Source organism: Ascidia mentula, chromosome 8 (genome assembly GCF_947561715.1).
Source record: "Ascidia mentula chromosome 8, kaAscMent1.1, whole genome shotgun sequence".
Classification (NCBI taxonomy): domain Eukaryota; kingdom Metazoa; phylum Chordata; class Ascidiacea; order Phlebobranchia; family Ascidiidae; genus Ascidia; species Ascidia mentula.
This window is the reverse complement of record NC_138573.1, coordinates 15,074,072-15,096,273: the sequence shown is the minus strand read 5'-3', so window position 1 is coordinate 15,096,273 and position 22,202 is coordinate 15,074,072. Positions and strand designations below refer to the sequence as shown.

At 37.2% G+C, this 22,202-nt stretch overlaps 5 protein-coding genes across 5 annotated transcripts; 1 reads left to right on the top strand and 4 right to left on the bottom strand.

Moving 5' to 3' along the window:
• Positions 1–875: 875 nt before the first annotated feature.
• Positions 876–2,875, bottom strand: LOC145911805 (retinol dehydrogenase 12-like). The gene is made up of 7 exons (XM_082999243.1): positions 2,720–2,875; positions 2,525–2,661; positions 2,324–2,429; positions 2,098–2,260; positions 1,874–2,037; positions 1,474–1,555; positions 876–1,411 (listed from the first exon to the last, which is right to left on the bottom strand). The coding sequence occupies exons 1-7, from the start codon at positions 2,847–2,849 to the stop codon at positions 1,234–1,236; spliced, it is 960 nt and encodes a 319-aa protein (XP_082855369.1). The 5' UTR covers positions 2,850–2,875; the 3' UTR covers positions 876–1,233.
• A 2,887-nt stretch (positions 2,876–5,762) lies between these two features.
• On the top strand, positions 5,763–8,206 carry LOC145912073 (uncharacterized). The gene is made up of 7 exons (XM_082999494.1): positions 5,763–5,876; positions 6,083–6,147; positions 6,381–6,476; positions 6,762–6,930; positions 7,237–7,374; positions 7,615–7,803; positions 8,077–8,206. The coding sequence occupies exons 1-7, from the start codon at positions 5,777–5,779 to the stop codon at positions 8,190–8,192; spliced, it is 873 nt and encodes a 290-aa protein (XP_082855620.1). The 5' UTR covers positions 5,763–5,776; the 3' UTR covers positions 8,193–8,206.
• Positions 8,207–8,626: 420 nt separating this feature from the next.
• Positions 8,627–11,499, bottom strand: LOC145912072 (retinol dehydrogenase 11-like). The gene is made up of 7 exons (XM_082999493.1): positions 11,370–11,499; positions 11,183–11,319; positions 10,231–10,336; positions 10,005–10,167; positions 9,541–9,704; positions 9,070–9,151; positions 8,627–8,801 (listed from the first exon to the last, which is right to left on the bottom strand). Exons 1-7 carry the CDS (start codon positions 11,497–11,499, stop codon positions 8,627–8,629), a joined length of 957 nt encoding a protein of 318 aa, XP_082855619.1.
• Positions 11,500–14,000: 2,501 nt separating this feature from the next.
• Positions 14,001–17,703, bottom strand: LOC145912071 (retinol dehydrogenase 12-like). The gene is made up of 8 exons (XM_082999492.1): positions 17,652–17,703; positions 17,141–17,242; positions 16,370–16,506; positions 15,432–15,537; positions 15,206–15,368; positions 14,603–14,766; positions 14,454–14,535; positions 14,001–14,175 (listed from the first exon to the last, which is right to left on the bottom strand). The coding sequence occupies exons 1-8, from the start codon at positions 17,701–17,703 to the stop codon at positions 14,001–14,003; spliced, it is 981 nt and encodes a 326-aa protein (XP_082855618.1).
• Positions 17,704–19,143: 1,440 nt separating this feature from the next.
• On the bottom strand, positions 19,144–22,040 carry LOC145912070 (retinol dehydrogenase 11-like). Its single transcript, XM_082999491.1, has 7 exons — positions 21,911–22,040; positions 21,724–21,860; positions 20,774–20,879; positions 20,548–20,710; positions 20,084–20,247; positions 19,613–19,694; positions 19,144–19,318 (listed from the first exon to the last, which is right to left on the bottom strand). Exons 1-7 carry the CDS (start codon positions 22,038–22,040, stop codon positions 19,144–19,146), a joined length of 957 nt encoding a protein of 318 aa, XP_082855617.1.
• Positions 22,041–22,202: the final 162 nt, after the last annotated feature.

Genomic DNA, 22,202 nt, shown 5'->3' with positions numbered 1-22,202 from the left:
TTAAAATCATCAAATAAATATTCGAAAATACTCAAAAAAGTGCCTTACGATCGGCGTGAGGAAAGAAAACAAAATGTAAGTCTTAATACGTCATAAAAGCTGCTCTGATCAGTGCTATTGGGTCGAAACAGTGCCTCTGTATGCAGCTCACTATAGAAGTATTCATTTCGCCAAATTGAATTGTTATTTTTTTCCACGTACTATTTAACAGCACGGGCTGATTCCTATGGTGTTTGTCACATTTTCCATTGAAACAAAAACATTGGTACCTCACAAAAAACCCTCACTTTTAAAACCCTAAGATTTAGGAGGCATTAAGCTAGAGTTAACTTGTCGGACAACCCCGACATACGAAACTAATCATTCCTTAACTGTGCAATTTTCATTACGGAACATTTTTCCGCGCTATTGATTTTATGTAAAGTGTTATTTTTACCTGGACTTCTCGAAACCGCTAACATCGGTTTAGGAATCGTGTGTCTTTAGTTGAAGAGAGCAAGTGAACCTATAGGTTCCATTTGGTTTGCTACCGCACAAATACCATAAATAAGAAGGTGTCGTTTTCCACAATTATAGAACTCGCAATAGTATTATTGTTTACAAAGCTGGACAAATTGTTTAGGAAAGCAGTTGTGCATCTACAATACAATTGTAGACCCATTGCTTGTTGCATTAAGTGCATGTTCGTTTTGTAACAGAGAACTGACGTTATCAGATTTTACGCGGCAAATTGCAACTGTTATGATGATTTGGTGTCAGGCAAAGTTTACTACAAATGTATTTTTTTTTTGTTTTTTTCTGATGATTTCGAAAACCTTTTCCATCACCCCCAGTGTTTGGGATAAAACCACAATATGTCACTTTATTTTGAGTCGAAATTAAAAACTTCAGAAAAACACGCGATTGGGTGCGAAAAACATATGAGTTGATTACATGAAATACAAAAGCCAAAGCTAATATGTCAATCATTGTAAGCAAACGTTTCAAACACTGCTGTGCTGTTTTTTTGTGTTGCTTGTCTCTGCATTTGCTTTACCGCTTTTGTCAGCGCTTTGTCGCAACTTAGTCAGTTAGTTCACAGCACTGATGATGAGCATGGCTGAGTACAAAACGTTTGTTTAAAATAGCAAGCATATTAGCTTTGGCTTTTGTAACACACGGTTGCATGACGCAAATTCAAGGGGAATCAAACCATTATAAACTGCTGTCGTTGCCTAAAAATTGTTTTTGTATTCAGGGTGCTTTAGTAACTTCTACGCTCTCTTGCCACAACTTAGCGGCGACCTTTTTCTCTGTGGCGTAGTCAGGCAGAGAGGCATCAGCACAATCCTCAAAGTAATGGCCACTTTTGGATGTGACGTCATCGTCCAACGCGCAGTACATAATTGTTTGAGCTCCAAGGAAGGGCGTTCTGTTTCAATAGTATTAAACTTACTACAAATGCTTTACTCCGATTAGTTTAGTAAGTTATACCTTTTAATTGTTGAAAACATAGCCTTTGAGAACATTCTGTATGCCCAGGGAAGATCAAAGCCAAGTTCAGTGGCCACTAGTCCTGCAAAAGTTTTTAATACCTTCAGCAACTAATAATTTACATGTGAGAATAATGTCTTTATAAAGTATAAGCAAAAATTATGAAATACAAACTGTCGCAAAACATTATACCATGTATTGTAATTTTTTTATTGGTGTTTAACATTCCAACAAACATAAATTGTGTTTTGTTGAAATAGTGATAAAAAATTATTAATTTGTGGGACAGTTTTAATGAATCAATGGATTATTCAACAAAACTATGGGATCTATAAAATTATAATGTAATATAAAAGAAACAGCTCATAAATTATTAAAACAGTTTTCCAACAAATTCTACCGGGATGCACAGCATAGGATGTAATTCCTTCACTTGCATATCTCCTGTGTAATTCAGATGTGAAATAAATGTTTGCCAATTTGGTGTAACCATAGGCAATGAAATCGCCCAAAAAATTTGTGCCACTCTCCTTAATTTCATCAAAATCCAACTTAGAAACTACCCTAAAATAAAAATACAACTATTTAATATGCAACAGCCACTGACATAGCAAATAGTCCTACTTGTAGGCACCAGATGACACATTAATAATTCGAACAGGTCGTGTTTTTGCCTGCTTCTTCATTTTCTCCATCAGCAAGTTGGTCAAGAGAAAATGTCCAAAGTGGTTGATATTAAAAAGCCTTGTATAACCATTGGGACTTACTCCACGTAACGTAAGCACACCTAGATCAATCCCAGATAAGAAATTGTCAAAAACAGGTGACAATTATTTTTACTCACACCTACCAGCATTATTTATAAGGTAGTCAAGGTGTTTATGTTCCTTGTCAAATCTTTGTGTAAAACGTCTTACCGAATCAAAATTCTCCAAATCAAGGTGGTACGAAAAAACCTAGGCATTGTGCAATTGTGCAGGTTACATCTCTAAATAACTTAAATTTATTTAAAAACATAAACTTAAATATATCTCAAAAAATGTAAACTCACATCAGGGTTTTTGGATTCTGCAATGATTTTCTGTTTGGCTTTTTCTGATTTTGCATCATTTCTTGAGGCAATTATGACCTTTGCACCACGTTTTGCGAACTCAATACCTGCAGCCTCACCAAGTCCAGTATTTCCGCCTAAAGCGTCGCATGAACATTAACAGCATTTTGGGGAAATTACTAGATTCGCACAAACCTGTTATAACAACTGTTTTGCCTTTTAACTTTTTGTCCGATTTGTAAATAGGGGAATAACCGAACTTCTTTTGAAAGTAAAATCCCAACGCTACAACAAGTATCGTGAAAATGAGCAACTTAGAACCCATGCTTTTGACTATCACAATTACCTACTCTAGTGTCTAGAAGTGTACAAAATTTGCAGTGTAATGTTTGAAAACGTGGTTAATAATTAGTCAATTCTTTTTGCACATTATAGAAATCCCTGTCTGACAAACTTTAAACGCACGAAACCTAGCAGTTAAACATCACATTACATGGATTTTGTGTTACTTGTCAACCGTTTTAATGTCCATCTGGGACTTCTACAAAATTTAAAGAAAAGTTTACGAATTGATTTTTGGTGGTTGCCATTAATATGCTTTTCGCTTTTCGTTGGTACACATATATATTTGCTCGCAAAACGACACCAGAATACTGTGATATATATTGGGATAAATGGTCGTATAAGTATGTGAAAGAAAATTGTTTGGCGAGTTTGACGCTTTCCGTGCGACCAGGATTTAAACATGGACCACTTCGTTGGGCAAATCAAGTTTCGGACTTGAATGATGATACCGTTTACCAATCAATGTGGCGTTTTTCTGTAGCTGAAATTCAAGAAATTCTTTCCAATTCAAATCAAAAAATTTGTCACCGATGGAAATGCAAATTCCAGTTCAAGTACAGTTGAAACCGATTTACCTCTTCCAGCTATAAATGCACCTTATGTCGCCATAGTTTATTCACATCTAAATTGTCGTAACGTCTTGATTATGTTCTCGGTCAGTTAATAATCGCGAATCAAATCGTTGAATCGACATTATTTTGTAGTGCTGTACATACACCAAAGGACCAAACTATTTTCACCGGACTACTTCGATTTTTAAAGGATAAAGATAAAATTTTTGAGCTATTGTAATTCTTGTAACCTTAATGGTCCATAAAAACCCAATATTATACCTTTTTATCTGCTTATAAATGTACAGTCCTTGGGTCTGTATGACAGTTTATGGCAGAACCCATAAGAATTTAGGGGAAACCTGTTATAACAACTGTTTTGCCTTTCAACTTTTTGTCCGATTTGTAAATAGGGGAATAACCGAACTTCTTCTGCAAATAAAATCCAAGCGCAACAACAATTAACGTGAAAAAGAACCCATGCTTTTGACTATCACAAAAAGATACTCTGGACGTGTACAATGGCGTTTTGTTGGACATCACAACTTGGGCATGCGTTGAACGCATGTTAGTAATGACTTTGGAACGCATGTTGTCAAACACTCGACCATAACATAGTAATAAGTTTGGAGCCCTTTTATGTATGCATGTGTTGTGCAGCGATAATTTGATAATCTTTATTTTTCCCCGCCGTGCTACCGAGTGTAGTTACGCCGTATACGGGTACAATAAACTGACGAGAACCGAACAGCTTGGAACCGTAGGCGGTTATCGAGAAGCTGACGGGAGAAGGTGGAGGTATTCACATATTAAAAACAACACACATTTGAGCATACACAACAGAAAGGATGAAAACAGAAGGCAAAAACTTTTGCAACCCAATCGTTGTGAACGAAAATGAAGGCATGTAAGCAAGTGCCCGTGGCAACAATTAAATTGGTTGATGAGGGGATTCTCCCGCAAAGCCCAAACAAACCGCGAGGAATGTTTACAAGAAAGCACGTGGCATTACTTGGCGAGAAGATATTCTTTCACAGTATTTTTGAACCCGGTGATACTAAATTTTTTGATGGTTTGGGGTAGTTTATTCCACTCCGCAACACAGTAATGTTTTAGACTTCTTACAACGGCAAAGCATATCTGACAAACAGTTTAAACCTTGATAGCCACGAAAACTTTTGATTTCTTGAAAACATAGCGTAAGCTTCAAAAATGAGCACTTCTTTTTGCAGCGCTAAAAAATATTTTTTTCAATATGTTATTTGTAATTTTGTTCAATCTTTCGCAATACTTCACCATTTGCAAAAAGATCAACAACTACTTTGAAAGTATTACCAGCATGCTTTCTCATAGCACGGCAGGATCGTCCCAGCAGCTCTCGTGTTTTGACCATGAGGTTCACAGGTTTCGCAGCCAAGGCATTGCAGCCCAACTAAATCAGCCAATTTCCCGACAAGTCAGAGCGAGATCTGAAAAATCAAGCTCCCAGTGACGTTTGAACTCGCGACCCTGGGCTAACCAGGCCCAACACTACAAACTGAGCTCACTAAGCTACAGGAGCTCAATGGTTTCACGGGGTATATTGTGGCCAAGGTACATTGGTGCGCAAGCACACAACTTGCCAGGCGACCTTCACATGCGTTTTCCGTAAAATCATTTTTGTAACTTTAAACCTATAACATGAGTTCCTCGCAGAATCACGTCCACACAGCCCGACAATGACCAATACAGTGGAGCACACTGAAGTTAGTAGCCGAATCTAAACGAGATTGTGCCTGCTTTTACCACTTATCCATCGCAAAGCTCGTATGTCTTGTTAAATCACCAATCGGCTGTATATTATAAAGTACGTGTAGGGCTTCCAAAAAGGAACCTGGCGGTGGAGAAAGTAATGCTTTCAGGCATATTAGTGTAAATTTTAGTTTTCTTGTCTTGGAAAACAGACCAACAACAAATTTGCAAAGGAAGCATAGTCAAGGATAAACACGCCACGAATATAGTCGTCAATTTCCGTAATTTAAACTAGACCCCTATAGTCAAGTCATATTTTCTGCAATGATGTTGTCTTCCTGTTTGTACCAGGGGAGTTATAATGCATTGCAGCGTTGTCACGAAAGACTGGATGCCTAATTTTTGTCATGCGCAAGATAGTTCGGTGAAGTATTGTTAAGCTTTAAAGGTTTGCCAGTTTGTGGTGAAGTTTATATAAGTGGAATAGTCACTCTATTACGTGTGTGCAAACCAAATTATGAAAAACATTCATGTGTCCACCCCATATTTTCGACAATAAACTGTGCCTGTAAAGTCAGCGGCCATCTTTAATTTTTTTTCTGTCTAGATTCTGTGTTTATTGAATATGGATTTGCAAGTGTTTTACATTTATGCTGTAACCAGCATGACAATTGTCAACCTGATGTTGGTATTTACCACATCACTTTATTTACCATATCTTCCTGGTGAGTGGGCTTATTTTAACCAAGGGTGAAAATAATCAAGAACACATGGATTGAAAAAAGGAAAAAAATAATTTTTCGATGCAAAGTGTCAACAATTTTTGTAAAAATATAAACGTATATTTTTTGTGAAATATAACTCATCGTAATCAATACCGGCATTCTAAAACAAAAATCGATTTATTCACTGACGTTTTGTGTTGTTTTAGGAACAATCGATCGACCTCAGATGCCCATACTCTACAGAGTGGATATTTTCTCTCCGAGATTTTTCGTAAGCATATCACACTACAATGTTTTGAAGCCCTGGTTTATGCGATATAATTTGAAAGAAAATTACCCACCTGATGAATAAAGCGTCTCAATAAAAAAAACGGGTTATGTATTATAGAGATATAAACAACCTAATTTTGTGGGTTATCGTTGGTTCCCTGAAATAAAACACACAGTGACCCGATAAACGTTGGGAAATTAATTGGCAGATAAACAAACATTTTCCTTTTCCAGATGGTTGTGATTTGGTCGACTGGATACCTTGGCACAATTATTTTCCATATTTGGTGGTCAAAAATTCGATCCACGAAAAACTTACCAAACCTAACAGTGAGTATCTTTGCACGTTGTTCAACAAAATTATGAGCGTTTTTAGAAATCTTTATTTAAATATTATTCTTCTGGTATATTTCGCCTTCAGACACCGTCAGTATCACTAAAAAACAACGCTCTTCGAAACAAACAAAGTTACTGACAAACCGGTTTAAGGGCTGCACATTAGTATACATTCTGTGAGCTGCTGTCAACAAACAAAAAATATGCATGTGTTTATTGCTTGCCTTAATTTCTGTGGCAAATCTTATGAGTTTGTGGCTATTACAAAAAACAATACAGATCTACCATCTTGGTTGGATCGGAGGACAAGTTACTTGGACTATCTTCATTGCTACATTTCTGTATGCAAAGTTCTTTTACTTTTGCACGGATCTGCTCGTGATGAACGTTTGTTTCGGCTTTGTTACATACGGAGCCTTAAAACAAAGAAGCGAAAACTTACTGGTTAGTTAGAACCACTTTGTGTCTTTATAGAATGGTTTGCGTCGTCATGACGTTAATTCCACAAAACTGATTAAAGTCAGCAAAAGATTGAGTCGAAAATTCAATATTATTTCAATGAATTTGTAGCCACTAAAACTACTAAACTTTGCACAATTCTTGGACTGTACAAGTTTACGCTTGAAACCGAGTAATTCTTATACACCTTTTCAACAACAGTCGTAATGATTTTTATTATCCTGTTATTTGCGATTATGTTCGATATTTCAACACTTAGTATCAAATAAACTAATTTGATTATGTTTGTTTCAAGCTTCTCAATTTCTGTGGTACGATGTTCTTGCCGTTCAACTTGCTCCAATGTTTCTCACTTGGACACAACACGTTATCACCTTCCTCGCAGCATCTGGACTCGGTTACCATGGTCCCATAAACCAACCGACATTGACCGGTAAACTCAATGCCTATTTCCTGCCTTTGTAAAATTGGTAGATCGGGTTCCAACAGAAACCGGTACATAATAACCGATGTCCTTCGGCCATCTGTATATTGCTGTGCTAGATTTGGCAATCGAAATCATATTGGTTTGTTGCCCTAATAGCAAAATTTACAATACAATTTTACTGAAAAAAAGAAAAAAACTCCTCCACTCGTAATATTTATGTTCTTACCACATGTATTTTATGCCAAGGTTTGTGCGACCCAAGAACTACTTGTGGAACCGTGTTCTTGCCTGGACTTGTCTTGTTGTTCATCGGTTGGGTTATTTTGGATATCTACTTGTACCCGAGCCATACAAAGCACATTAAAAGTGTTTATCCGACGTTTTGCTACAACGCCATTTCTATTCTCTCTGTCAAAAATCGTATGTGGGACGGAGGTTGGTTATTGCCATTTGAAAAGAGGTTGCGTGTCTGGTAAAGTTGCTGTGCGGTCGAGATGCGTCCTGGGGGTCGTATTTTGCCTAACACCTAACCTAATGCTTCAGTTGTTTTGTTACATGTTGTGAACAATGAGCATAATTTTTTAACTCTCCATTAATATCGTAAATGTGACCGAAAAAAACAGAAAACGACCCATGGAGTAGGATTGCGAATGTATATACGATATGGGTTTCCTTGGTTACTTACCTGATATATGCTTTGTGCATCAGAACTCCGCCTGAACCAGTGGATTTACATTGGAATCGCTGTTGCTTCGATGGTGATTTGGATGTTTAGAGGTTTACTGCAGACCAAGTTGGGAAAGAAGGAAATCAAGGAGGAGTAAAACGCACAAATACTTCGTCAGGCTGCTACCAACAATATTACATTCAATGACCTTTTCTTATATAACTTCATAATATTTGGATAACATTTGTACGTTTTACTTTTCAGTGTGTTGTTGTCGTTTGGGTAAAATATCTTTTATTGAGCGTTATTGAGATGATTAAATTTAAGGCTGGAAATGCATTTCTTGCATGTTGTACTTTTGAGATACTTTCAGTAGCTTTAACGACACAGTAAAAACGAAACGTATGTTGGGATCGTGCCACGTTTGGATGTATAGTAAAAACAAATAGACTTCAATAAATTGCACTGAATTGGATCAAGTCATTTTTTGTTGAATTGCGCTTTTGTTGCAATTGTATAAGGTACCACGCTGTATGCATACAGTCTTGCACTTTGCTTTTAATTTTATAGCAGTGGAATCTGAGGGTTTGGCTACAATTTAGTCACTTTTACACTTTCATCCCACAATTCTTTGGCAGCTTCTTGGTCTTTCGCATATTCAGACAAAGGGGAAAATGCACAGTCTTCAAAATAGCTTCCGCTATTTTCTGTGACATCATCGTCAAGCGCGCAGTACATGATGGTCTGCGCTCCAAGATATGGCGACCTGATACAAAAAAAAGGTTGAATACTATTGGATAACCGCTAAATTTCTTTGTTCGTACAATCATTCTCAATACACTAAAACGCTTTATTGGAATTGCTTTCAAATAAAAACAATTTTTCTAACTACCCGGTTCATTTAAAAGGGATTTATATCGTAAAGTCCCATTATTATTTAACGATCTTTGTATTAGGTTCAGTGTCCGCACACCGCAACAAAACAATTTTTACCACGGTAGTAAAGCGAAGACGGTTAAATATCACAAACTTACCTGATAAATGTTTTTGCTAAAGTCATTGCCACAAATCTAAACAGGCAGGGCATGTCATCTGTAATCTCTGTTACTACCGTCCCTAAAAAGAATAACATCCAATGGAATACGATAAAGCCATAGTATTTTAACCTCAGCGTGGGAGCTCGCAGGGTTTCTTAAACTGTGTGCAGCGGCACAATGGTATGTTGCGAGAAATTTCATTTAAAACGTCGATGACTACCACCTCAATTGTCGGTTTCCTTGATGACACTAATTGAACAACGTTCGGAACCAAAAGCAGTTCTGAATCAAATCAATTCGTTCACCTTACCAGAACCACCTGTTGTTTCCTTTCAAATCTTGAACTGACTTAAAGTTATGATGTGCCGCAAACGAATTAAGAAGATCTAAGTGTGCCGTGAGCCTACAAGGTTTGAGAACCCCCGCTCCATAGCCTTCTAACAAACAATAGTCGACTCTGAAACCTACCTGGGTGCACAGCATAGGATGTAATTCCGGAGCCAGCAAACCTTCTGTGCAGTTCGCTAGTGAAGTAAATGTTTGCTAGCTTCGTATAGCCGTATGAAATAAAGTCGCCAACGATATTATTGGCACTTTTCTTGGCTTCACCATAGTCCATAACGGAAACAAACCTTCACAAAACTTTAGCACTTTAGGGTACAATTTTAAAAATGAGAAATAACGTAAAGCTTTGTCGGTCGTTTCGTGAATTTGCTCGGTCAAATTGAAATCTTGAACTACAAGATCTGGGAATCAGAATCATATACTATCTTTACTATCGTTTGTTTTTCTATTCTGTGTAGTTGCAATAAGTTTAGTCAAATATAAAAAGAAAAATAAACCGAGCCAATTTGTGAATGCGACAAAGTGGAGAAGTCTAACAAATTGACATTGACCCAACTAACTATTTGTCACCTAAGTTACATGCATACTTATACGCCGCCGAGGAAACGTTGATAATCCGAACAGGTCGTGACTTGGATTGCTTCTTCATTTTGTCCATTAGCAAATTGGTCAAGAGAAAATGTCCGAAATGGTTGATGTTAAAAAGTCTGGTGTAACCGTTGGCACTCAAACCACGTACAGTGACAGCACCTAAATGAAAGACCTTAATTATCAAAACGACCCTGCAGTGACAGGTGAACTCAATCCACGAACCAGCATTGTTTATGAGGTAGTCAAGGTGTTCATGATCCTTATCAAATTTGTCCGCAAAATTTTTCACAGAATTAAAGTTTTCCAAATCCAGGCGGTAGGAAAAAATCTGGAAAGTATAGTTTTACTCAATTTATTGCGCCGTTTTCGCACAGACATGAATAAGTTGTTGGAATAAAGTTCAATTTTACGTAAGTCAGGGGTCGGTATAGCGGTGATGACACGTGATTTGCGACCTTGTACCCCAACACAACACTTATACGTACGGGATTATTGTTTTGCGTGAGAGAAAATCGTTAAAAAGTGCCAAAATGTCTAAATTTTTTTATAGTTTTATCATTAAAATTCATATATATTCACATAATAGTGCGTTGCGATGCAGTAGTGACTAAAATATTTTATAATGTCATTTATACATATGTTGGCAAGCTAAGTTGTTTTAATTAAGCACGCGTCGTTTAAAAGTTTACCGACCCCTAACCTAAGTATTGTAACACCGTCATGATGCAATAAACAACGTATTTCCACGTTTTTCATTAACCTTTAGGACTTGTAGCCTGTATGAAATACGTTTGCTGACAATCTATGTGACGAAATATTCTTTCATGCCCAATGATTAATTCAGTGGTTTGCTAAAACAAATAAATTGCAAAGAAATGTGGTTTGCAACCTGTTACAGCTTACGGTTCACGTTTATTGGCTTTGTTTTAGCGAGACACTGAAAAAAGTAGCGGCATTTTCACCATTACAAGATTATTTTTTTTACAACGGCAACACTGATCAGATTTTTTCACCTGTAGATTTATTACGGTTAATAATTAAACTCGAAACGGTGCGTTTACACAAACTGTAGGGACTTTGTAACTGTGTATAGTAACATAAATCATGGCTGATCAATAGAAGCATTGTATTGATTCTTAAAGTGGGATTGGATTAATTAGTAACTCGAACATACGTTTTCGTTGCTTGATAGCAGCGAGATATTCTTCCGAGCATTTTCTGATTTGGCCTCGTTTCTCGACGCAATAATAACAGTTGCGCCAAGCTTTGCAAACTCTAATGCTGCTGCTTCCCCAATTCCACTGTTTCCACCTTCAAGTTCAATTTGTCAAACATTGGAAAACATTATGAAACGTCTTTACCTGTAATTAGAACTGTTTTTCCTTTCAAGTCCTTGTTTGATTTGTATACTGGAGAATAAGCCAGTTTTCTTTGTCCGTAGTAGCCCAGGGCTAGAAATAATACTGTAAATATCTGTATCTTTCTTCCCATTGTTACCTATAGAAAGCTGTTGCTACTATCTGATATACTGCTGGAACATGTGCGATATCTGTGTAAATCATAAAAAGTATTACAGCATTACCAAAAGTGGAATCTATATGCTCATTGGTGCCCACCGAGGTCTCTGACACTACTGGGATCTTAAGCACGACAACACACCAAAACCACCGAAAGATGCGACCGTACCGTTTGTGTGCTCAAGGCCAAGGTAAACAAGGGTCTACCATGTTCAAATATTTTTTATTGAAGGGAATTCAATTTTTTTCATTTCATGCGGTGGACGAGTATAACCCATAGCAGTGTCAACAAACTATCAATCTACTAACGTTTTACCGTTTACATGACGTTATGACGATGCGGTTTTGGAATTTAATAAAAAACACCGGCTTGGGTTATTTCAGTCAGCCATTGGATAACAGTGCAAGTGATCACAAGATGGCGCTGCGAAACCATAATTTGTGCTTCCTTGCTTTTTTAAGGTTTTCTTGGTGGGATCGGAGGACAAGTTGCTTGGAGTATCTTCATTGCTACATTTCTGTATGCAAAGTTCTTTTATTTCTGCACGGATCTGCTCGTGATGAACGTTTGTTTCGGCTTTGTTACATACGGAGCCTAAAAACAAAGAAGAGAATTTCAAAAGAAACTTACTGGTTAGTTAGAACCACTTTGTGTCTTTATAGAATAGTTTGCGTCGTCATGACGTTAGTTCCACATAACTGTTTAAAGTCAGCAAAAGATTGAGTCGAAAATTCAATTTTATTTCAATGAATTTGTAGCCACTAAAACTACTAAACTGTGCACAATTCTTGGACTGTACAAGTTTACGCTTGAAACCGAGTAATTCTTATACACCTTTACAACAGCAATCGTAATGATTTTTATTATCTTTTTACTTGCGATTATGTTCGATATTTCAATACTTAATATCAAATAAGCTAATTTATTTATTTTGGTTTCAAGCTTCTCAATTTCTGTGGTTCGATATTCTTGCCGTTCAACTCGCTCCAATGTTTCTCACTTGGACACAACACGTTATCACCTTCCTCGCAGCATCTGCACTCGGTTACCATGGTCCCATAAACCAACCGACATTGACCGGTAAACTCAATGCCTATTTCCTGCCTATGTAAAATTGGTAGATCGGGTTCCAACAGAAACCGGTACATAATAGCCGATGTCCTTCGGCCATCTGTATATTGCTGTGTTAGATTTGGTAATCGAAATCATATTGGTTTGTTGCCGTAATAGCAAAATTAACGGTAAAGTTTTACTAAAAAAAAGAAAAAAACTCCTTCACGCGTAATATTTATGTTCTTACCACATGTATTTTATGCCAAGGTTTGTGCGACCCAAGAACTACTTGTGGAACCGTGTTCTTGCCTGGACTTGTCTTGTTGTTCATCGGTTGGGTTATTTTGGATATCTACTTGTACCCGAGCCATACAAAGCACATTAAAAGTGTTTATCCGACGTTTTGCTACAACGCCATTTCTATTCTCTCTGTCAAAAATCGTATGTGGGACGGAGGTTGGTTATTGCCATTTGAAAAGAGGTTGCGTGTCTGGTAATGTTGCTGTGCGGTCGAGATGCGTCCTGGGGATCGTATTTTGCCTAACACCTAACCTAATGCTTCAATGGTTTTGTTACATGTTGTGAACAATGAGCATAATTTTTTAACTCTCCAATAATATTGTAAATGTGACCGAAAAAAAAACAGAAAACGACCCATGGAGTAGGATTGCGAATGTATACGGTATGGGTTTCCTTGGTGACTTACCTGATATATGCTTTGGGCATCAGAACTCCGCCTGAACCAGTGGATTTACATTGGAATCGCTGTTGCTTCGATGGTGATTTGGATGTTAAGAGGTTCACTGCAGACCAAGTTGGGAAAGAAGGAAATCAAGGAGGAGTAAAACGCACAAATACTTCGTCAGGCTGCTACCAACAATATTACATTCAATGACCTTTTCTTATACAACTTCATAATATTCGGATAACATTTGTACGTTTTACTTTTCAGTGTGTTGTTGTCGTTTGGGTAAAATATCTTTTATTGAGCGTTATTGAGATGATTAAATTTAAGGCTGGAAATGCATTTCTTGCATGTTGTACTTTTGAGATACTTTGAGTAGCTTTAACGACACAGTAAAACGAAACATATGTTAAGATCGTGTCACGTTTGGATGGCATTAATTTCCTAATGATTTGCACTTCACAACAAAGGTGGTTCTCACGGAATTTCGCTATTTTGGCACCCTCTCTTTTCCTGTTAGGTTCAGATCAGTCGCACTTCGTATTGGAGGCACCAAAGCCTACTTTATTGTCGCTAACGTATAGTAAAAACAAATAGACTTCAATAAATTGCACTGAATTGGATCAAGTCATTTTTTGTTGAATTGCGCTTTTGTTGCAATTATAAGGTACCGTGCTGTATGCATACAGTCTGCACTTTGCTTTTAATTTTATAGCAGTGGAATCTTAGGGTTTGGCTACAATTTAGTCACTTTTACACTTTCATTCCACAATTCTTTGGCAGCTTCTTGGTCTTTCGCGTATTCAAACAAAGGGAAAATTGCACAGTCTTTAAAATAGCTTCCGCTCATTTCTGTGACATCATCGTCAAGCGCGCAGTACAAGATGGTCTGCGCTCCAAGATATGGCGACCTGATACAAAAAAAATCATGCTTAAGGTTGAATACTATTGGATAACCGCTAAATTTCTTTGTTCGTGCAATCATTTTCAAAGCACCAAAGGTCTTATTGAAATCGTTTTCAAATAACAACAATTTTTCTAACTACCCGGTTCATTTAAAAGGGATTTATATCGTAAAGTCCCATCATTTATTTAACGATCTTTGTATTAGTTTCAGTGTTCGCAAACCGCAACAAAATAATTTTTACTATGGTAGCGAAGCGAAGACGGTTAAATATCACAAACGTACCTGACAAATGGTTTTGTTAAAGTCAATACCACAAATTTAAATAGCCCGGGCATGTCATCTATAATCTCTGTTAACACTATGCCTGAAAAGTATAACATCCCATTGAAGACGATATAGCCTATATACTACCAAACAACAGACCACTTTACCTGGGTGCACAGCATAGGATGTAATACCGGTGCCAGCGTATCTTCTATGCAGTTCGCCAGTGAAGTAAATGTTTGCTAGCTTCGTATAGCCGTATGAAATAAAGTCGCCAAAGACATTAGTGGCACTTTTCTTGGCTTCATCGTAGTCTATACCAGAAACTAACCTTCACAAAACTCTAACACTTCAGGGTACAATTTTAAAAATGAGAAATAACGTAAAGGTTTGTGTGTCTATGCGTGAATTTGCTGAAAAACCTTGAACCAAGGTCTGGAAGTCAAACATTTTTTTTAGTTGTCTGGTATTGCTTACAATGATCTTAAATGCTATAAAATTAACTGCACGGAATAGTAAAGCCGATATGCCAATCATTATATTCAAAGGATTTGAACACTGCTGTGCTACTCATTGGTGATGTGAACTGTGTTCGAAACGTTGGCTATCTTTACGATCTTTTGCTTTTCGATTCCGTGTAGTTGCAATAAATTCAGTCAAATACAAAAGGAAAAATAAACTGATCCAAGTTGTAAATGCGACAAAATGGAGATGTCTAACAAATTGACATTGAGCCAACTAACTATTTGTTACCCAAGTTACATGCATACCTGTGCGCCATCGAGGAAACGTTGATAATCCGAACAGGTCGTGACTTGGACTGCTTTTTCATTTTGTCCATCAGCAAATTGGTCAAGAGAAAATGTCCGAAATGGTTGATGTTAAAAAGTCTGGTGTAACCGTTGGCACTCAAACCACGTACAGTGCCAGCACCTAAAATAAAGACCTTAATTATCAGAACGACCCTGCAGTAACAGGTGTACTCAATCCACGAACCAGCATTGTTTATGAGGTAGTCAAGGTGTTCATGATCCTTATCAAATTTGTCCGCAAATTTTTTTACAGAATCAAAGTTTTCTAAATCCAGGCGGTAGGAAAATATCTGAAAAGTATAGTTTTACTATGTTTATTGCGCCGTTTTCGCACAGACATGAATAAGTTGTTACAATAAAGTTGTGTGTTACGTAAGTCAGGGGTCGGTATAGCGGTGATGACACGTGATTTGCGACCTTGTACCCCAACACAACACTTATACGTACGGGATTACTGTTTTGCGTGAGAGAAAATCGTAAAAAAGTGCCAAAATGTCTAAAGTTTTATCATTGAAATTCATATATATTCACATAATAGTGCGTTGCGATGCAGTAGTGACTAAAATATTTTATAATGTTATTTATACATATGTTGGCAAGCTAAGTTGTTTTAATTAAGCACGCGTCGTTTAAAAGTTTACCGACCCTAACCTAAGTATTGTAACACCGTCATGATGCAATAAACAACGTATTTCCACGTTTGTCATTAACCTTTAGGACTTGTAGCCTGTATGGAAATACGTTTGCTGACAATCTATGTGACGACATATTCTTTCATGCCCAATGATTAATTCAGTGGTTCGCTAAAACAAACAAATTGCAAATAAATGTGGTTTGCAACCTGTTACAGCTTACTGTTCACGTTTATTGGCTTTGTTTTAACGAGACACTGAAAAAAGTAGCGGCATTTTCACCATTACAAGATTAGTTTTTTTTACAACGGCAACACTGATCAGATTTTTTCACCTGTAGATTTATTACGGTTAATAATTGAACTCGAAACGGTGCGTTTACACAAACTCTAGGGACTTTGTAACTGTGTATAGTAACATAAATCATGGCTGATCAATAGAAGCATTGCATTGATTCTTAAAGTGGGGTTAATTAGTAACTCGAACATACGTTTTCGTTGCTTGATAGCAGCGAGATATTCTTACGAGCATTTTCTGACTTGGCCTCGTTTCTCGACGCAATAATAACAGTTGCGCCAAGCTTTGCAAACTCTAATGCTGCTGCTTCCCCAATTCCACTGTTTCCACCTTCAAGTTCAATTTGTCAAACATTGGAAAATTTGTATACTGGAGAATAAGCCAGTTTTCTTTGTCCGTAGTAGCCCAGGGCTAGAAATAATACTGTAAATATCTGTATCTTTCTTCCCATTGTTACCTATAGAAAGCTGTTGTTGCTATCTGGTATACTGCTGGAACATGTGCGATATCTGTGTAAATCATAAAAAGTAATCCAGCATTACCAAAAGTAGAATCTATATGCTCATTGGTGCCCACCGAGGTCTCTGACACTACTGGGATCTTAAGCACGACAACACACCAAAACCACCGAAAGACGCGATCGTATCGTTTGTGTGCTTAAGGTAAACAAGGGTCTACAATGTTCCAATAGTTTTTATTCAAGGGAATTCAATTTTTTTCATTTCATGCGGCGGACCAGTATAACCCATAGCAGTGTCAACAAACTATCATTCTACTAACGTTTTACCGTTTACATGACGTTATGACGATGCGGTTTTGGAATTTAATAAAAAACACCGGCTTGGGTTTTTTGAGTCATCCATTGGATAACAGTGCAGGTGATCACAAGATGGCGCTGCAAAACCATAATTTGTGCATCCGTTTTTTTTTAAGGTTTTCTTGGTTGGATCGGAGGACAAATTACTTGGAGTATCTTCATTGCTACATTTCTGTATGCAAAGTTCTTTTACTTCTGCACGGATCTGCTCGTGATGAACGTTTGTTTCGGCTTTGTTACATACGGAGCCTTAAAACAAAGAAGCGAATTTCAAAAAAAACTTACTGGTTAGTTAGAACCACTTTGCGTCTTTATAGAATAGTTTGCGTCGTCATGACGTTAATTCCACATAACTGTTTAAAGTCAGCAAAAGATTGAGTCGAAAATTCAATTTTATTTCAATGAATTTGTAGCCACAACAACTACCAAACTGTGCACAGTTCTTGTACTGTACAAGTTTACGCTTGAAACCGAGTAATTCTTATAAACACATTTTCAACAGCAGTCGTAATGATTTTTATTATCCTGTTATTTGCGATTATGTTCGATCTTTCAATACTTAATATCAAATAAACTAATTTATTTATTTTTGTTCTGTGGAACAAAATCTTCTGTGGAACGATATTCTTGCCGTTCAACTCGCTCCAATGTTTCTCACTTGGACACAACACGTTATCACCTTCCTCGCAGCATCTGGACTCGGTTACCATGGTCCCATAAACCAACCGACATTGACCGGTAAACTCAATGCCTATTTCCTGCCTTTGTAAAATTGGTAGATCGGGTTCCAACAAAAACCGGTACATAATCGCCGATGTCCTTCGGCCATCTGTATATTGCTTTGTTAGATTTCGCAATCAAAATTATATTGGTTTGTTGCCCTAATAGCAAAATTAACAGTACAGTTTTACTAAAAAAAGAAAAAAACTCCTTCACGCGTAATATTTATGTTCTTACCACATGTATTTTATGCCAAGGTTTGTGCGACCCAAGAACTACTTGTGGAACTGTGTTCTTGCCTGGACTTGTCTTGTTGTTCATCGGTTGGGTTATTTTGGACATCTACTTGTACCCGAGCCATACAAAGCACATTAAAAGTGTTTATCCGACGTTTTGTTACAACGCCATTTCTGTTCTCTCTGTCAAAAATCGTATGTGGGACGGAGGTTGGTTATTGCCATTTGAAAAGAGGTTGCGTGTCTGGTAATGTTGCTGTGCGTTCGAGATGCGTCCTGGGGGTCGTATTTTGCCTAACACCTAACCTAATGCTTCAATGGTTTTGTTACATGTTGTGAACAATGAGCATAATTTTTTAACTCTCCATTAATATCGTAAATGTGACCGAAAAAAACAGAAAACGACCCATTGATTAGGATTGCGAATGTGTATACGATATGGGTTTCCTTGGTTACTTACCTGATATATGCTTTGTGCAGAACTCCGCCTGAACCAGTGGATTTACATTGGAATCGCTGTTGCTTCGATGGTGATTTGGATGTTTAGAGGTTTACTGCAGACCAAGTTGGGAAAGAAGGAAATCAAGGAGGAGTAAAACGCACAAATACTTCGTCATGCTGCTACCAACAATATTACATTCAATGACCTTTTCTTATATAACTTCATAATATTCGGATAACATTTGTACGTTTTACTTTTCAGTGTGTTGTTGTCGTTTGGGTAAAATATTTTTTTTGAGCGTTTTCGAGATGTTTAAATTTAAGACTGGAAATGCATTTCTTGCTTATTGATCTTTGGAGATACTTAACATAGCTTTAACGACATAGTAAAAACGAAACATATGTTGAGATCGTAGTCACGTTTGGATGCATAAGTTTCCTAATGATTTACACTTCACAATAAAGGCATTCCTAATATCATTCTCGTGGTTCTCACGGAATTTCGCAATTTTGGCACCCTCTCTTTTCCTGTTAAGTTCAGATCAGTCGCACTTCTTATTGGAGGCACCAAAGCCTACTCCATTGTCGCTAACTTATAGTAAAAAGAAATAGACTTCAATAAATTGCACTGAATTGGATCAAGTTATTTTTTTGTTGAATTGCGCTAATGGTGCAATTGTAAGGTACCATTCTGTATGCATACAGTCTGTACTTTGCTTTTAAATTTTATAGCAGTGGAATCTGAGGGTTTGGCTACAATTTAGTCACTTTTACACTTTCATCCCACAAGTCTTTGGCAGCTTCTTGGTCTTTCGCGTATTCAAACAAAGGGGAAAATGCACAGTCTTCAAAATAGCTTCCGCTATTTTCTGTGACATCATCGTCAAGCGCGCAGTACATGATGGTCTGCGCTCCAAGATATGGCGACCTGATACAAAAAAAAAAATTGAATGCTATTGGATAACCGCTAAATTTCTTTAATCGTACAATCATTCTCAATACACTAAAACGCTTTATTGGAATTGCTTTCAAATAAAAACAATTTTTCTAACTACCCCGCGGTTCATTTAAAAGGGATTTGTATCGATTTATAATTATTATTATTTCCCATTTATCCCATTATTATTTAACGATCTTTGTATTAGGTTCAGTGTCCGCAATCCGCAACAAAACAATTTTATTACGGTAGTAAAGCGAAGACGGTTAAATATCACAAACTTACCTGATAAATGTTTTTGCTAAAGTCATTGCCGCAAATCTAAACAACCAGGGCATGTCATCTGTAATCTCTGTTACTACCGTCCCTAAAAAGAATAATATACCATGGAATACGATAAAGCCATAGTATTTTAACCTCAGCGTGGGAGCTCGCAGGGTTTCTTAAACTGTGTGCAGCGGCACAATGGTATGCTGCGAGAAATTTCATTTAAAACGTCGATGACTCCCACCGCGATTGTCGGTTTCCTTGATGACACTAATTAAACAACGTTCGGAACTAAGGGCAGTCCCGAATCAAAGCAATTCGTTCACCTTAGCAGAACCACCTGTTGTTTCCTTTCAAATCTTGAACTGACTTAAAGTTATGATGTGCCGCAAACGAATTAAGAAGATCTAAGTGTGCCGTGAGCCTACAAGGTTTGAGAACCCCCGCTCCATAGCCTTCTAACAAACAATAGTCGACTCTGAAACCTACCTGGGTGCACAGCATAGGATGTAATTCCGGTGCCAGCGTATCTTCTATGCAGTTCGCTAGTGAAGTAAATGTTTGCTAGCTTCGTATAGCCGTATGAAATAAAGTCGCCAACGATATTATTGCCACTTTTCTTCGCTTCACCATAGTCCATAACGGAAACAAACCTTCACAAAACTTTAGCACTTTAGGGTACAATTTTAAAAATGAGAAATAACGTAAAGCTTTGTCGGTCTTTTCGTGAATTTGCTCGGTCAAATTGAAATCTTGAACTATAAGATCTGGGAATCAGAATCATAAACTATCTTTACCATCTTTTGTTTTTCTATTCTGTGTAGTTGCAATAAGTTTAGTCATATACAAAAAGAAAAACAAACCGAGCCAATTTGTAAATGCGACAACGTGGAGATGTCTAACAAATTGACATTGACCCAACTAACTATTTGTTACCTACGTTACATGCATACTTATACGCCGCCGAGGAAACGTTGATAATCCGAACAGGTCGTGTTTTTGCCTGCTTCTTCATTTTGTCCATCAGCAAATTGGTCAAGAGAAAATGTCCAAAATGGTTGATGTTAAAAAGTCTAGTGTAACCGTTGGCACTCAAACCACGTACAGTGACAGCACCTAAATGAAAGACCTTAATTATCAGAACGACCCTGCAGTAACAGGTGAACTCAATCCACAAACCAGCATTGTTTATGAGGTAGTCAAGGTGTTCATGATCCTTATCAAATTTGTCCGCAAAATTTTTCACAGAATTAAAGTTTTCCAAATCCAGGCGGTAGGAAAAAATCTGGAAAGTATAGTTTTACTCTGTTTATTGCGCCGTTTTCGCACAGACATGAATTAGTTGTTGGAATAAAGTTGTGTGTTACGTAAGACAGGGTTCGGTATAGCGGTGATGACACGTGATTTGCGACCTTGTACCCCAACACAACACTTATACGTACGGGATTATTGTTTTGCGTGAGAGAAAATCGTTAAAAAGTGCCAAAATGTCTAATTTTTTTTATAGTTTTATCATTAAAATTCATATATATTCACATAATAGTGCGTTGCGATGCAGTAGTGACTAAAATATTTTATAATGTCATTTATACATATGTTGGCAAGCTAAGTTGTTTTAATTAAGCACGCGTCGTTTAAAAGTTTACCGACCCCTAACCTATAAGTATTGTAACACCGTCATGATGCAATAAACAACGTATTTCCACGTTTTTCATTAACCTTTAGGACTTGCAGCCTGTATGAAATACGTTTGTTCACAATCTATGTGACGAAATATTCTTTCATGCCCAATGATTAATTCAGTGGTTCGCTAAAACAAATAAATTGCAAAGAAATGTGGTTTGCAACCTGTTACAGCTTACTGTTCACGTTTATTGGCTTTGTTTTAGCGAGACACTGAAAAAAGTAGCGGCATTTTCACCATTACAAGATTAGTTTTTTTTACAACGGCAACACTGATCAGATTTTTTCACCTGTAGATTTATTACGGTTAATAATTAAACTCGAAACGGTGCGTTTACACAAACTCTAGGGACTTTGTAACTGTGTATAGTAACATAAATCATGGCTGATCAATAGAAGCATTGTATTGATTCTTAAAGTGGGGTTAATCAGTAACTCGAACATACGTTTTCGTTGCTTGATAGCAGCGAGATATTCTTACGAGCATTTTCTGACTTGGCCTCGTTTCTCGAAGCAATAATAACAGTTGCGCCAAGCTTTGCAAACTCTAATGCTGCTGCTTCCCCAATTCCACTGTTTCCACCTTTAAGTTCAAATTGTCAAACTTTGGAAAACATTATGAAACGTCTTTACCTGTGATCAGAACTGTTTTTCCTTTCAAGTCCTTGTTTGATTTGTATACTGGAGAATAAGCCAGTTTTCTTTGTCCGTAGTAGCCCAGGGCTAGAATTAATACTGTAAATATCTGTATCTTTCTTCCCATTGTTACCTATAGAAAGCTGCTGTTTCTACTATCTGGTATACTGCTGGAACATGTGCGATATCTGTGTAAATCATAAAAAGTAATACAGCATTACCAAAAGTGGAATCTATATGCTCATTGGTGCCCACCGAGGTCTTTGACACTACTGGGATCTTAAGCACG